Genomic DNA, 14,189 nt, shown 5'->3' with positions numbered 1-14,189 from the left:
GTTCTAGCTTTGTCATTCCTGGTCTAATATTAGCAGCATGTTTTTCTAATTGTTTTTATTCCATAAAAGGTATTAGCAGTTTAACAAACTTAATGATATGTAGTCAATTTAAAAATGTATCTTTTTCCTCTAAGTCTCTGAGAAAAAGTAGCTTTCAAGTGCCTTTATTTTATGAGGTCATGTAATGGAAAGGCTTTAAGTAACACCACAGATTCCTGGCTTCAGATCTCTCACATTTGTTTTGGTCAAAGTTGATGCCTTTAGTTACATAGATGTAGCTTGTCTAATTATGTAATATAAGGGCCAAGAAAAGATACACTAAGACACAGTGTGTGTTTCTCTTTATTGAGCTTGTTGTGTGTATTTGCAGTAAAGGCTGAACATTAGAATGAACCAGGAATTGGGAGAAAATATAAAGGGATAGAAGAAAAATTTTATCGGGCAACTGGCATATTCTGGGTTCTGGGTGAGGAGCTTTATGTAATTGTCATTTAAGTCTCACAGCAGCCATTTAAAGTGCCTGTACATAGCATCTGATATGGCACCATAGCACTGGTGTCATTTTCCAGGTAAGGAAACTGAGACTTGCGGAAGTTGAATAATTTGCTAAGATGTAAGAGGCTGCGTGAAAAGTGGAGCTGAGATTAGAAACAAGATTGTGTCACTCCCAAGCCTGTGCACCTTCTTATCTATCACATGTTCCTTCCTCTAACTGGCCCACTGAGAAAGCTTTCAGAAACTAAATGGTTTGAACTGAAAGCCAAGACTTTGAAGCTGTCATGTCCATGTTGGGTTTAAAGAAGAACTCCAGTGACTTACACAAGCAGACTGATACCGGGATCCTGTCCCAGAGTTCTGGGTTTCTGTTGAGTGGTAGATATGGTTTGGCTGTGTCCCCACCCAAATCTCATCTTGAATTGTAGCTCCCATAATTCCCATGTGTTGTGGGAGGGACCTAGTGGGAAATAATTGAATCATGGAGGCAGTTCCCCCATCCTGTTCTCATGGTAGTAACTAAGTCTCATGAAATCTGATAGTTTTATAGTGGGAAACCCCTTTTGCTTGGTTCTCATCCTTTCTTGCCTGCCACTATGTAAGCTGTGTCTTTTGCCTTCTGCCATGATTGTGAGACCTCCCCAGCCATGTGGAACTGTGAATGCATTAAACCTCTTTTTCTTTGTAAATTACCCAGTCTCAGGTATGTCTTTATCAGCAGCCTAAAAATGGACTAATACAGTGGTGAAGCCCTGCAGTGCTGTGCAGTCCTTGGTGGGGTACAACAGACTCCTTTATAAAGAGGGGCCTAATTCACTGACAGACTTACTACCTTATCCCATCTGCATCCTCTGGCCCCTGCTGTGCTCCTGCAATACATACAAAGTGCCTGCCACATCTCTAAAGCCAGTGGAATGTTAGAACGATGTTGACGATGGTGGCAGGGGAAAGCAGGCATACACTTGATGACTGTAATACAATCCCAGAGAAATTAAAGTCAGCCCTCACACTTCTCCCCTCCAGAGCCATTATGGGTGATCTGCAGCTCCTGTTCCAGCGAATGCCATCTGTGGCCACTCGCCATGTGACTCTGAGCAAGGCTTAACCTTTTTGGTCCTCAGCTGTCTTATATGTGAGATGAGGGATCCACTGGAAAAATCTTGTTCTCAAGACTTGAAGGAAACCAAATGTCTTGACACTGAAATCATGAGTAACGGTAGGATGGAATATGGGTAAGAATAATAATGCTATGAAAACAAGTGTGTCAGGGACTGTCCGGGACAGATAGGCACGTCTGCCGGGGGTCTCTCGACCTGCAAGAGGGTCCCAATACCTGGAAGAGGGAGTGCGCCTGCAAAAATAATAAAGACAGAGAGAGAGAGAAAGCAAGGCATCTGGAGGGCTGATAGGCTGTGCCTAAACAGCATATTTTATTTTTCAAAGGCCAGGAATAAATACACTTTCTTGGCTCTGGTTTACGTCATAGCAAGAGGAAATGCAAATGTATACCTTACATGGCCTATAGAATAGAGAAGTCAGATACACAGTGGTTGCAAGAGGAAATGCAAATCTATACCTTACATGGCCTATATGATAGAGAAATCAGATATGCAATCAGTGGTTGTAACAGAATTTCCTGTGATCACAAAGCTTGTTTACATCCAGACATTATTCTTTATGGCTGCAGGTATCTCTGGTTTGATCTTGTTTTAGAACTGAGATGTGAAAAGGTTTTCTGGTCTTCCTCATCAGAATATCTTTTAACCGGATTCTCCTTTGTCTGCTCCTGACTCAGCTTATCTCAACTTCCCCATTCAGGAGTCTCTGAGTCAGAAATCAAAGCCATCCCTTATGGTGGTATTTGCTTTGCAAATATCGACAGTTAAACCATTATCTAGGGTACAAGGCAGTCAGGTAAGTAAAGAAAAGGTTTAAACTTATTTTTAAAGACAGTCATAAAAAAGTTAAAAGCAGGAACCAGTTACTGGCAGGGGGTCACTCGGTCTAGCAGCACTGCATAGTTTTAGGCCCAAACGATATTGTGGTTGATATTAGAAACTGATCATTCATCTTTCAGATCCTCTTTCCGGATAGCTCGACTGCCTCCAGTAGGAAACTGTTTGGGATCAAACTCACCGTATAGTGAGACTCACGCCTTTTGGGGGTCTCACACGGGAATGTTCCCCACACAAGTGGGTTTTCCACCCCTCTATGCTGCTTTGAGCATCCCACAGACCATATTTCTGAGGTGGAAGGGAAAGCTAGGAGCTTAAATATGAAGCAGCACACTCAGGAACTTTGATTCATTAGTGTTGGAGCCTGGATTCCATTCAAGATCTTACAATTCTTAGTCCAGGGCTCAATTCCACCAACGACATGGCTTATATCCAAGGATGGGATTTGTTCTGGAAGAACATTTAGAGGATTATGATAATCCAGGATGAGTTAAATTGGGCATTACTGGTATGTTTTTACCTGTTTTCCATAATGCTACTTTCCTAAAACTGTTGCAGAGAAAGTAGGTAAATAACTTTCCCCCCACTGTCAGCAGACCATCTGCTGTTTGAGACGAGTCTCCTAGATATTATTATTATTTTTTATTTCCAGTTAGCAGTGTGTTTCCTTTAATATGATGCTTTCTGCATAATGAGCTCTGATTGTTTTCCTGCGGCCATCTTGGTATTTTGTCTGCCTTTTCCTTTCTTTAAGGTGGGAGATTTTCTCTTACTGATAGCGATACATTTCTACATTAGCACCTATTCATTTCCTTTTCATTTTCTCAGAGAAAAACAATCAGAGCTGATCATTGCTGTCGTCATGGAGATTTCATGTGTTCAGAAGAAATCCAGTTGAGGAGTTTCTTTGTTAATCCCATACGGGACACTTAAGCTTTCTTGTTTGGATCCCAGCAGCCCAAGCAGGGAAGCTATTGACATTGATTACAGTGTAATTCATAAACCAGGGCAGGCAGGGGGAAGTGTGTGCAAAAGGAGCTGTCCTGGGGCCCTGGAGCTGTGCAAACCGTAGGTGCTCAGGCAGCAGTTGGTGACTGGACAGAAGAGGCGGCCAGAGCTCTAAAAACATGCTAGCATCTTGGCTGTCCACAGCATCATGAACTCAACACAGCCACCGCCAGCCTCACTATCTTCCCGGCAAACCTGTTTTCCCCCATCTTTACCACCAGGACCCCACTGTCTGTCCTTGTCCCAATTCTGTTTGTCTGAAGTCTTGACTTTCATTCTATTGATATCCACATCTCTGAGCATCCTCCTTTCTTTCTCCTCTTCCAGCCCTTGGTTCTTTGCTCTGGTTCATGGCTGCGGTCTCGTACAGAAGCATCCCTTCCCCTCCTGGCCACTTTCTTGCTCTTCCCATTGCTGCTGAAACAGTGAGACCACAGAGTAGGTCTGAAGCATGTCTTTGCTCAACAATGGTGAGATGGAAGAGTCTTCCTAATATGCAAATTTGATGATGTTACTTCTTGGCTTAAAATCCCTCAGTGGCTCCCCCTGCTTTTAAGATAAAAATACAAACCCTTGGGTTATTCAAAGGCTTTTCAAGATCTCATCAGCATCTTTTCCCATCACTACCCATTTGCATCTTGTGGCCTGGCCATCTGCATGAGTGACCAGTGACATTCCACACGATGCATCTGTTAAAGGTAGCGGTTGAGAGTGCTCTCTGGCTCTGGCATCAGATTGAATGTGGTCATGTTCCAGCTCCATCACAGAGCTCTACTACCTAGAGGGAGTTGCTTAAAGGCTCTGTGCCTCAGTTTCCTCATCTGTAAAATGGGCCTGTTAGTATCACCTAATAAGGTTGTTGTGAGAATGCAGTGTGAATACATGTCAAGTAGTTAAATCACTACCTACCATGTACAAATACTTGGTAGTTGTTATGCTGGTCTTACTATGGGTGTGATTACTTTATCTTTTGCTGCTTCCTTCTGTCTGGAATACCCTGTTACACCTTTACCTGACAAAGCCTACCCTTCCTTCAAGTCTCAGTCCCAATATCACAGCCTCTTGGAAACTAGCTTCTGCAGCTGTGTGATAGTAAAGCTTTAGGTGGTAGAGTCAGAATGCATGGCTTTAAATCCTCATTCTGCTACTGTTTTATTCTAATCTACCCTCACTAAGCCTTGGTTTCCTTGTCTGTAGAATTAGGATAATAAATAATAATATCTGTTATTTTGCTGTCATAAAAGAATAAAAGTTTATAAAAATATACCTAACATGTACTCAACACTTCATTCATGTTGTCTTGTTTTTGTTAGCAGTCATTCATTCTTACCTTTTATCGAGAACAAAGCACTGTATTATAACAATCTTTTTACTTGTTTTTCTTGGCATCTAGATTGCGTGTTATATCAGTTCAAGGACAGGGTCTTTTTCATCATTATATCATGGCACTTGACACATCACTCAGTGGGTTGGACAGGAATCCAGCAGTTTTTTCAATACATGGGACTATTTCCATGCATAATTTTAGGATACGTTAGAGGATTGTGATGGTAGGAGAAGATGATGTTGGGAAGGAAGGATGTCTTGGGATGGAGGAGTGGAGCTGTTTTCTTTCTTTGGAAAATACTGAAGACCAGAGGTTAATTGCAACTGCCCCATTTCATTTGGCACAAGGGTGAATGGGGATGGGAAGGGAAGCCTGTCTCGGAAGGGCTGGGACTCAACCAGAGACATGATGCATGTTTTATCACTGGGATTTACTAACATCATACTGGTTCTTAAATAGAGTTGTGCAGTAAATATTTAACAACCAGTGCTCCGAGAACAACACAAAGCCCTGATTTATAGTGTTTGCTGAGTACTGTGGTGTCAATACCCCTACCATGGCCACTTTCAAGCCACCACCACAATGTTATTAACCAACCTGCAAAATTCCTGAAACGGTATCAATTCACCAGTGATGAGCTGGCCCCAACATAGCGCTGTACAAAATTCTTGCTTCAGTGTTCCCATCTGTAACATGTGAATTCTATAATGTAAGCATCCTCTCTCCAAGTATAGCTGCCAGGGAGAAGTGGTCATATGTGATAAAACGTGGAAATGTCAGTGTTTTAACAATGCCACATGCACTTACCCTTACACTGAAACTCTCTTCCCGTCCACTGGCTTCGTGACATAGGGCCAGGATATGTGCCGATGATCTCTCAAAAAGCAGCCTGTCCAGAGTTCTGCTCTGAGCAGTATATTTTGTTTTATCCTCCCAATAGGGGCTATGCTTTCTGTAGCAGACTGACTCAATTAGCCTTTCATTCCAGCGTCCAATTGTCAGTCAATTCTGAGGTTGTTAAGCAAAATGAGTCTGGTGGCATTAGTCTCTCACCGAAGGACAGTAATCCTCATCACAGTTGTTGTTCAGTTAATAGTCTGCTGGAGAGACTGTGAGAAACCGGAGCTGTGGAGACGGGGCGACCTTTCTTCCATCTCTGGAGGACAGGCCGGGAGCGTGGGGCCGCCAGGTCAGAGAGCCATTCAGCAGCCAGGTTGCGTGCAGAACCAGAGCCCCAGCTGCCTGAACCTGCAGTTGGCCTTTGCAAAGTTAGAAACCCAGTGCCACCAGATCATTAACTTTCATGACCAGGAAAATTCTTTTGAAATTAACACTCAATCCAAGCTGGATGCCATTGGAGCCAGTTGAGTAAACCCGAGCCATCTTTAGGGATTTCCTCTGAAAAATAAATCCTTTAACCAGGCTACAGAAAATAGGCAGGTTTTATATCTTTCAGTGTGTTCAATTAAAGTCAGGAAACACCCGTGAGGCATGGACTGTGGTTGCCACTCAGGCGCGCACACATGCACAAGCCACAGCCACATTCGGGATTTTACCAATGCGCTTAGCTTCGGCACATGGCCTTGTTTGGGGAGCCTTATACAGGCGCTCTCTGAGGAATACAGGTGCTGTACAAGGAAAATAAAGCGGACTTCCAGCATCTGCGCCAGGGATTCACAGAGCCAGCCCTCCAGAACATAGAGAGCACACAAAATGGGCTCAGAGAGGGAAGTTTGAGCAAGCCTTGTTCACAAGGGTTCAAGAAGAGAACCAACCCCACACAAACACGCCTTTGCAGCGTACTGCAGACTTGGATAATTTCATCAGGCCTTTGAATGTTTGAATGCCCTTTCCAGTTAAAATTGCAGGAGAGGGATGCCTAACGCACTTCCCGTGGGCTTCTTAGAAACTTTGTGATCCCCACACATCCTACCTGTCTTGCTTGGGGAGCCTTATACAGGGGCTGTTACTTAGATGGCACACTTACTCAACTGGTGGAAAGAAGTGAAACAGCCCTGGGTATGTCGACAGCCAATTCTGAGGTGAGCTAAAGACAGAAGAAAAATGAGACAGCCTCTCATTTTCTCCCATAATCGCCAGATAATTTAAATTATTGTGAAGTCCATTGTGTTCTTCCATAGAAACAGAGCAGTTGTCTGCCAAGATGACCTCAGAGGTGGCCCAGCTCTCATTCAGGATTTCTCCAACAATATCCTCTTCAGACTAAAAAACAGCCAGTTGGCTGCAAAGAGCCCTCTTCCTCCCCACACCAGCATGTCTGTGGCTTCGTCCCTTTCTGGGCTTCTGGGTGGACTGCGCCGGCCCCTGGAGAGATTCCTGTGTGCAGGCAGCTGCCACATATTGCAGTGGCCCCTCCAGGCACAGCTTTGACCATAGGCGCATCCGCCCAGAGCAAGCCTCCTCTCTGTCCCTCTTGCCTTCCCCTTTGGTTCCCCAAAGGCAGGCTCCTCCTCAGTGCCACTCAGCTGGAATAAATCACTGCCCCCTGGGCTGGTGGATGAGAGGTGACTTACAAGACAGAAACATACATTCACAAAGCCAGTAGGAATTACAGGAGCAGATGGGCTGTAGGATCCTATTTTGATGCCAGGGACATGTTTCTGTATAAAGTAAATATTTTCCCAGTGTGGATCTCCGGTGAGTGTGTGAAGCATATTTCTTAAAGATGCAAATAAGTCTAGTCAGAAATAAATATTGAATGGAAACTTCAAAGCCTCTAGATTCCTCCAGTTAGAGGCCCTGAAGACTTCTCTCTGATAAGCAGAGACGCACAGGTGGACGAGGGCTGGGGGAGGGGACATTTGGAGGTTGCATAAGAAAGGATGCCAACAGTTCCATAGCTCACGTTTTCTGTATATTTTGTTGGGTGTGTGTGTGTGTGTGCAGAAAAAGGCATATCAACAAAGGAATAAAGGAAACATGTCTGTCCAGAGGCTTAGGATGTTTTAAAGCACATTTCCACCCCTCCCCTTTTTTCCTATTGTAGATCTCGCCTTGCGGATTTTTTTACCAACTGCCAGCCAGAGTCAAGGTCTGTCAGCAGCTGTCTAAAGGAAAACTACGCTGACTGCCTCCTCGCCTACTCGGGGCTTATTGGTAAGGAGAAGCAGGATGGGAGTGTGGCTTGCAAATACCCACGCTCTGTCCATTGCAGCCTGCTGATGTCTGCAGAAGTGAAAATCTCCCAGTAACCTCTGGGCCGGGGTTTGAATGTTAAATCCTTGAGGACATGCCCATAAAAGAAAAATGAAGAAGTAGAAAAGAAAAAGAAATGGGATAATGGATGCGTGAAAGGCACAGGCAGGAAGCAGGGATTATTAGGAGTGGGGAGACTGCAAGTGTGCAGACGGGCAAGGCGTCTCAGCTGGGAAACTGACCACGTAGAACGAAAGCAGAGGGAATAAAAGCTTGGTTATGGAAGAAGAAAGCAAGTCAAACAAAGTTAATTGAATTAGGGAACTTTGGAGAAAGGGAAGTCATTCAGGCTGGGGAAATCAAAAAGGCTGTTTCCCAGAAATGGCCCTTTGGAAAGAAAACCCCTAAATACTGGGGTCCTGCTTGCCATTAATGGTCTTGGTAATTCAACTCCCAGTGTACAGAGTGTGATTTAGGCTACATTTTTTTTTTCCTGAAAACAGACATAGCAGAAACATTATTTTCTGTCTGTCAAGACCCAAGGCTTTAGAAGAACCATGTTCTCAGCATTCAGAGCAGTGTGATTACACAGGACCACCATGAGAGTCAGAAGGGAAGCAGACTTGGACCCCTGGATGCACGGAACCAGCAGGGGGAAAGACAGGCATCCCAGTATGAGGGACAGCAGAAGCTTTGGTGGCAGGGCTCATCTCCACTGGCATTTGAGAAGGAACACGCAGTGAAGCCTGTGGAAGGGTGAGGAAAATCACAGTTGTCAGAAGCACAGTGGCTCAGCCAGGGTGTGTGTTCCTGCTGGCTGTCTGTGTCTGGGTCACACATGTCACCAGCAGGAAGAACCTCCCCCCCGAGAATGATAGCAGAGACTCTATTGTTTGTCACCAGAGCATCTTCAGCAGGTGGCTTTGGGAAAATCAACAATGGTACTTAATTCAGGGACAGCACAGGTTCCTGGCACATTCTTTACTCCCAACTTTTTGGAAGGATACCTGCCCTCCCTGGGTAATAGCTTTCCCCAGGTCTCTGAGTATTTTCTATATTTATCGATCGGGCCAATGAGAGTACCTTCCTTAAGCCAGTACTCCAAACTTACATTCGCTCCTTTTCCCAAGTAAGTTAATGTCTACTACGGATTACTTATCAACTATGGAATTGCAGAAATCACAACAGTCAAGGCATTCTTATTGTAAAAAGTGTTTTAAAAATACAGAGAAGCTCACAGAAGAAAATGTTAAGTATTTCCAACTCAACTCTAGCTGCATCTGCTAACAGTGTCTACGTCTTATGGATATAAGACATAAGGTGGTCAGTAATCCACAGGATGTATTTGGTTCACAAACAGAAAAGCAGTTTTTTTTCCAAGCTCCTTGGAGTCAACAGATATAATCCCTGTTAACACTTCAGTCAGTGCCCTTCCCAGGTGTACCTTCTCCTTAACCCCTTTGGGAGGGGACAAGGCCAGGTACTGCCAGCATTTCCATGAAGTTATTCCTAGGCTGGCAAACAGTTACACACCCAAGGATGATGAACGGAGGACCCAACGGCAGAGGCAATGCATTGCGTAGACCAAAATGTATTTCTCTGTTGGGTCTGCATCTCTCTCTCCAACTTCTTTCTAGACAAGGTGTATTCCTACTTCTACCATATCTGTCAGGAGCGCACCATGGCACCAGGCATCCAGGGGCCTTAACCTCCTCCTTTAGTGCTTAGAGTGCCTGTTCCTTTCTCAACCAAAGTTAGGAGCCCCCTCTATGCAGTAGGTTAAAATGTTCATCCCAAGCTATAATGTGATATTGCAATATTATTTGGTTTAAGTCAGTAAAGAATATAGGGCAAAGACAGTATGCCCTTGACTCAGAGAAGTTTAGAAAAAAAAAAAATATATATATATATATATATATATATATATATTTGAGATGGAGTCTTGCTCTGTCACCAGGATGGAATGCAGTGGTGCAATCTTGGCTCACTGCAACCTCCTCCTCCTGGGTTCAAGAGATTCTCCTGCCTCAGCCTCCCCAGTAGCTGCTACTACAGGTATGTGCCACCACACCCAGATAATTTTTGTATTTTTTAATAGAGACAGGATTTCACCATGTTGGCCAGGATGGTCTCCATCTCTTGACCTTGTGATTCACCTGCCTCGGCCTTCCAAAGTGCTGGGATTACAGGCGTGAGCCACCACGCCCAGCCCAAAATTATTTTTCTGTTTGTGATCCAAATACATCCTGCAGACCTATTACTTCTTATGCCCAGAAAATATATAAAAACAAAAGCCTTTTTGTCATCAGTGGGCATTGTCTGGTGTCAGCCACCCAGGAGAAGACATTTGGTTTGGATTAAGTATAAATGCTTTGGGTGTTTATGCCAGTTTAGAACTCATCAGAAATATCATGACCCAGAAGATGTAGGCAGGAGGGACCACCCAGCATTTCTTTGAGCACCACTGAGAGTCCGGAGGCAATACTCTAGGAGCTGTTGGCTTAGATAATTTCCATTGTTTGTTTCCAGTTCTTTCACAACATTGAAGATTTTATTTAAATCAGTTGAGAAGGCCCCATATATACATATATACACTCGGTGCAGGGTAACTGCTAGAAAGCTTTGAGCTTCCCTGTGTCACTCTAAAGAAATCATTTCCTTCTGGGGGAAGTGGATTCAAAGTCCTAAACAAAATGTTTCAAGGTATGTAAACCCGGTTCTATCTATTTATGAAGATTAATGACATTTTCAAGAAAATGCAAGGGATTTGGCAACTCATGCGTTCTCTAAGTTCATACTTTCCTACTCTACGACATCCACACCATTTGGCAGGAAAGGATACCCTAAGTGCAGCTCAAGAAGTTTTGTTATAATTTTCAGAGTAAACGTGTAAATTACTTTATGTGATCAAGATAAATTGCCGAGAAAATGCACTGCTTAACATAATTTCCCTCTCAGCAAACACAATGTTTGTAATTATCCACGGTATATCCACCATCAGAGGAATATTGGTTTCTTTTTAGGCTATGGAAAAGTATCATTGTACAACAATAAAATGCCTTGTTTTTATTCTTTTAGGCACAGTCATGACCCCCAACTACATAGACTCCAATAGCCTCAGCGTGGCTCCGTGGTGTGACTGCAGCAACAGTGGGAATGACCTAGAAGAGTGCTTAAAATTTTTGAATTTCTTCAAGGACAATACATGTCTCAGTGAGTTTTTAAAAAATAAGACACAAACGAGCAAACACATTTTCCTCTCGGAGCTCCAGCTGTACCTTTTGTTTCTTGTGTCTGCTTCCTCTGTCTGTCTTTTTCCCTTTCTTCTTAGTCACTGATGGTAAATCCAGTTCCTTTTGTGGCCACCCATGTAATGCAGCAGGGAACCCAACAAGTGATGAACTGGGTGCTGCCAGGACTGTGAATCCAAAGGCCTGAGAGAGTAAGAGACTCAAATAACTGAGGGTACATTATGTGGGAAAGAACACCTCTACCCTCAGATCAAATTTTGATCTTGGCAGCCAGCGGACAGTCTGTTCCAAAGGTTCTTGAAACCTGGGCGGAATATACAATGCGAGAAGCTCAGACAAATTAGATGGGGATAGGCCTCCAAGGACTCTCTGAGAAAAATTAGAATGTTAACATCAATAGCCCCTTGGATGCTCTGGGCTGGCTCAGAAGAGAAGCAACAATTCTTGAGTGGTATAAACTGGCGATGCAGGCAGGAGGCTTGGGATGCCCGTTATCTCTGGAGGCAAGATAAACGCTGGGGAAGAGGGAGGGGGGCTCCTGCTTGGAAGCAGAATCAGTTCTTATTGCAGTGTCCTTTAGGCAGTTTGGAAACATGTTTCCCAAAGGGACAGGGATAGAGAGACATGGACGGATGTGAACAATGGGCATTCATCAGACTCCAAAAGCACAGTACCAGGACTCATGTATATCCACACAGATGCGCACTCCCTAGGTGACGATGCAGCTGAGATACTTGAAAATTTCAACCCACTCTTGTAACACCCGCCATTTATTGGGTATCTTCTGTGTGTTCAAACTCACTCTGCAGCAAGTGTAAAATGTACATTCTCATTGACGATAATCTTCACGAGAATCCTTATAGACATAGGTGGTTTTATCCTGCCATACAGCTGAGTAAAGCCTGGTAATTCACACAGGCCATGCACGCCAGAGTTAGGATCTGAAGTGCAAATCCTTTTGCAGCCCCCTCTGTCCTCAGGGCTTTGTTCACCCTGATGTTGAAGGGCCTGTGGGATGAGAAAATAGGCCTGAAGTTCAGGAACCAGGTCAGTCTGACTTCCTGATGTGAGGGGTGGACTAAGTTTCTAGGAATCAAGGCTTAGCCACCCACCCCTCTGAGAGTCCTGTCTTCAAGTGGCAATTTCTCCATGATGCCTGGCTGGCAGCTAATAATTTACTATGCACACACATATGCAAAAGCTTTTGAGGATTACTCTAAAATTTCCTCATCATTTCCTTTGTTGAAAGGAAAAATCTAAGTCATTTGCTTACTAGGCACTTCAGATAATGTGGCTGTCATCAATTGGTTTGGTCCTGTTAAAAATAAAACAAGCTTTTGGATTCTTAAGTGAAATTCACCCCCAAGAAAGTAGTTTCAAGTATGGAGACATTCACTAAGATATTGGGGCATATCAAGGAATCACAACTTGGACCTTTTGTTTGGTCTTGACCGAGTGTGTGTGTGTGTGTGTGTGTGTATGTGTGTGTGTGTTTCCTCTTTTTCACATCCTGCAGTCTTCTGGCAGAATGCAAGTTTTAACTAAGATAAAGCAATGACAATGGAGGAAAGTCAGTGTTAAGAAAAGATTTTTCTCATACTGGCTGGACAACTTCTCCGTCACAGAGAAATTAAAGTTGTCCCTGCCTTATAACGTTTTTGGTGAAGGAGAGAGTCATCTGGGTATCTCATTGGTAATGACTCTTCAATAAAAATAAATGCACTTGGTCTGCATGAGGGGCCAAAGCCAACCAGAATTTTTCGCAGTCATTCCATTTCCACTGTGACTAGATGGGACACAGAGCCCCAAAGACTCAGGGCCATCAGTTCAATCTCTTGCAACTAGAAGGAATTGCAATTTGTAGATCCCAACCCAAATGTAGAAACTTAATTCTGCTCCCTTAAGATTAAGCCAAACCTCTCCCAGACTCCTCAATCATGAACGCAACTCTAGCCAATTGTTTATTTCTAAATAACTGTTTGAAAGAAGAAACAGTTGTTTCAAGCCACGTGCATGACGGATGTACGGCGAAGAGAAATGGGATGGTGGTGAGGTTAGATATCAGTGGCCTTCACTCATGTCTTTATTCAGATGACACCTTCACCAGGAGGGCCTTCCTAGATCAGTTTTTCTAGGTACCAACTCCTCTCCCCACTCAGTGCTTCTGGTGCTCCCTCACTTCATTTTCTCCAACCATTGCTCACTACTTAACCTATTATATATTTCACTTATTTACCTGCAAAACCAGAATGTGACTTGCATGAAGCATGAACTTTTATCTTTTGTTGCTGTTGTTGTTCACTACTACGTGCCCTATGCATAGTTCAGTGCCTGGCACTTAGTAGATATTATATTAACATTTGAATGAATGAGCAATTGAACAACTGAACCACTGCTGTGGCAAGGCAAACATACTGGGAAAGCACAGGTAGTTGCAAGAAACTGAGTCTCTTGAATCTTCATGTTTTAAGCAAAAGCAAGCGTAGCGGTGGTGGTGGTTCTGGGCATTTAAGGGAACTGGTCACTGTGCACCTCTTTCTCTGCCTCACACTCTCCAGTTAAGCCATGGAATATAGCTGGGAGCATAAAAAGCATTTAGATTAATTTGAAGCTGTTTCTTACAGCCCCAGAAAATGTAAAGGTGCAGAAAACAAGCTTCGAATTTGCTGAACTTAAAGGATAACACTTTTAGAACAAAATGTCACTTCTAAGAGGAAGATTAGCCTTAAATTATTCTGTCTTGTATATTGAAAAATGCCAACTAAGAGTCATATATTAACAATTTGCACATTCAGGTCCCAAATGCAGGAGTTTGGTTTTTTTTATACAATGAATATGAAATAAAAAAAAATCCTAAATCCAGGCCAAATCCCTGAAGACCTGATTAGAAACTGTTTTTTATTCATTTTGGGGAGGGAAACAACACAACCAATTTACTCTTGCCATAAAAACAATCTAATCCTATGAAATTGTAATAAGATTTTAAAGTTTTACATT

General features: G+C 43.4%; 1 protein-coding gene across 3 annotated transcripts in view; it reads left to right on the top strand.

The window, feature by feature from the left end:
* Positions 1–14,189, top strand: part of GFRA1 (GDNF family receptor alpha 1) — a 221,260-nt gene that overhangs the window by 172,000 nt on the left and 35,071 nt on the right. For all 3 annotated transcript variants that reach the window (XM_039465278.2, XM_010332664.3, XM_039465279.2), the window contains 2 exons: positions 7,793–7,902; positions 11,020–11,154. In XM_039465278.2, coding sequence (XP_039321212.1) covers positions 7,793–7,902; positions 11,020–11,154 — 245 coding nt within the window. The remainder of the gene's footprint in view (positions 1–7,792; positions 7,903–11,019; positions 11,155–14,189) is intronic.

This window comes from Saimiri boliviensis, chromosome 12, assembly GCF_048565385.1.
Source record: "Saimiri boliviensis isolate mSaiBol1 chromosome 12, mSaiBol1.pri, whole genome shotgun sequence".
NCBI classification, from domain to species: Eukaryota; Metazoa; Chordata; class Mammalia; order Primates; family Cebidae; genus Saimiri; species Saimiri boliviensis.
Note: the sequence above shows the minus strand (reverse complement) of the source record. Positions and strands in the feature narration are given on the sequence as shown.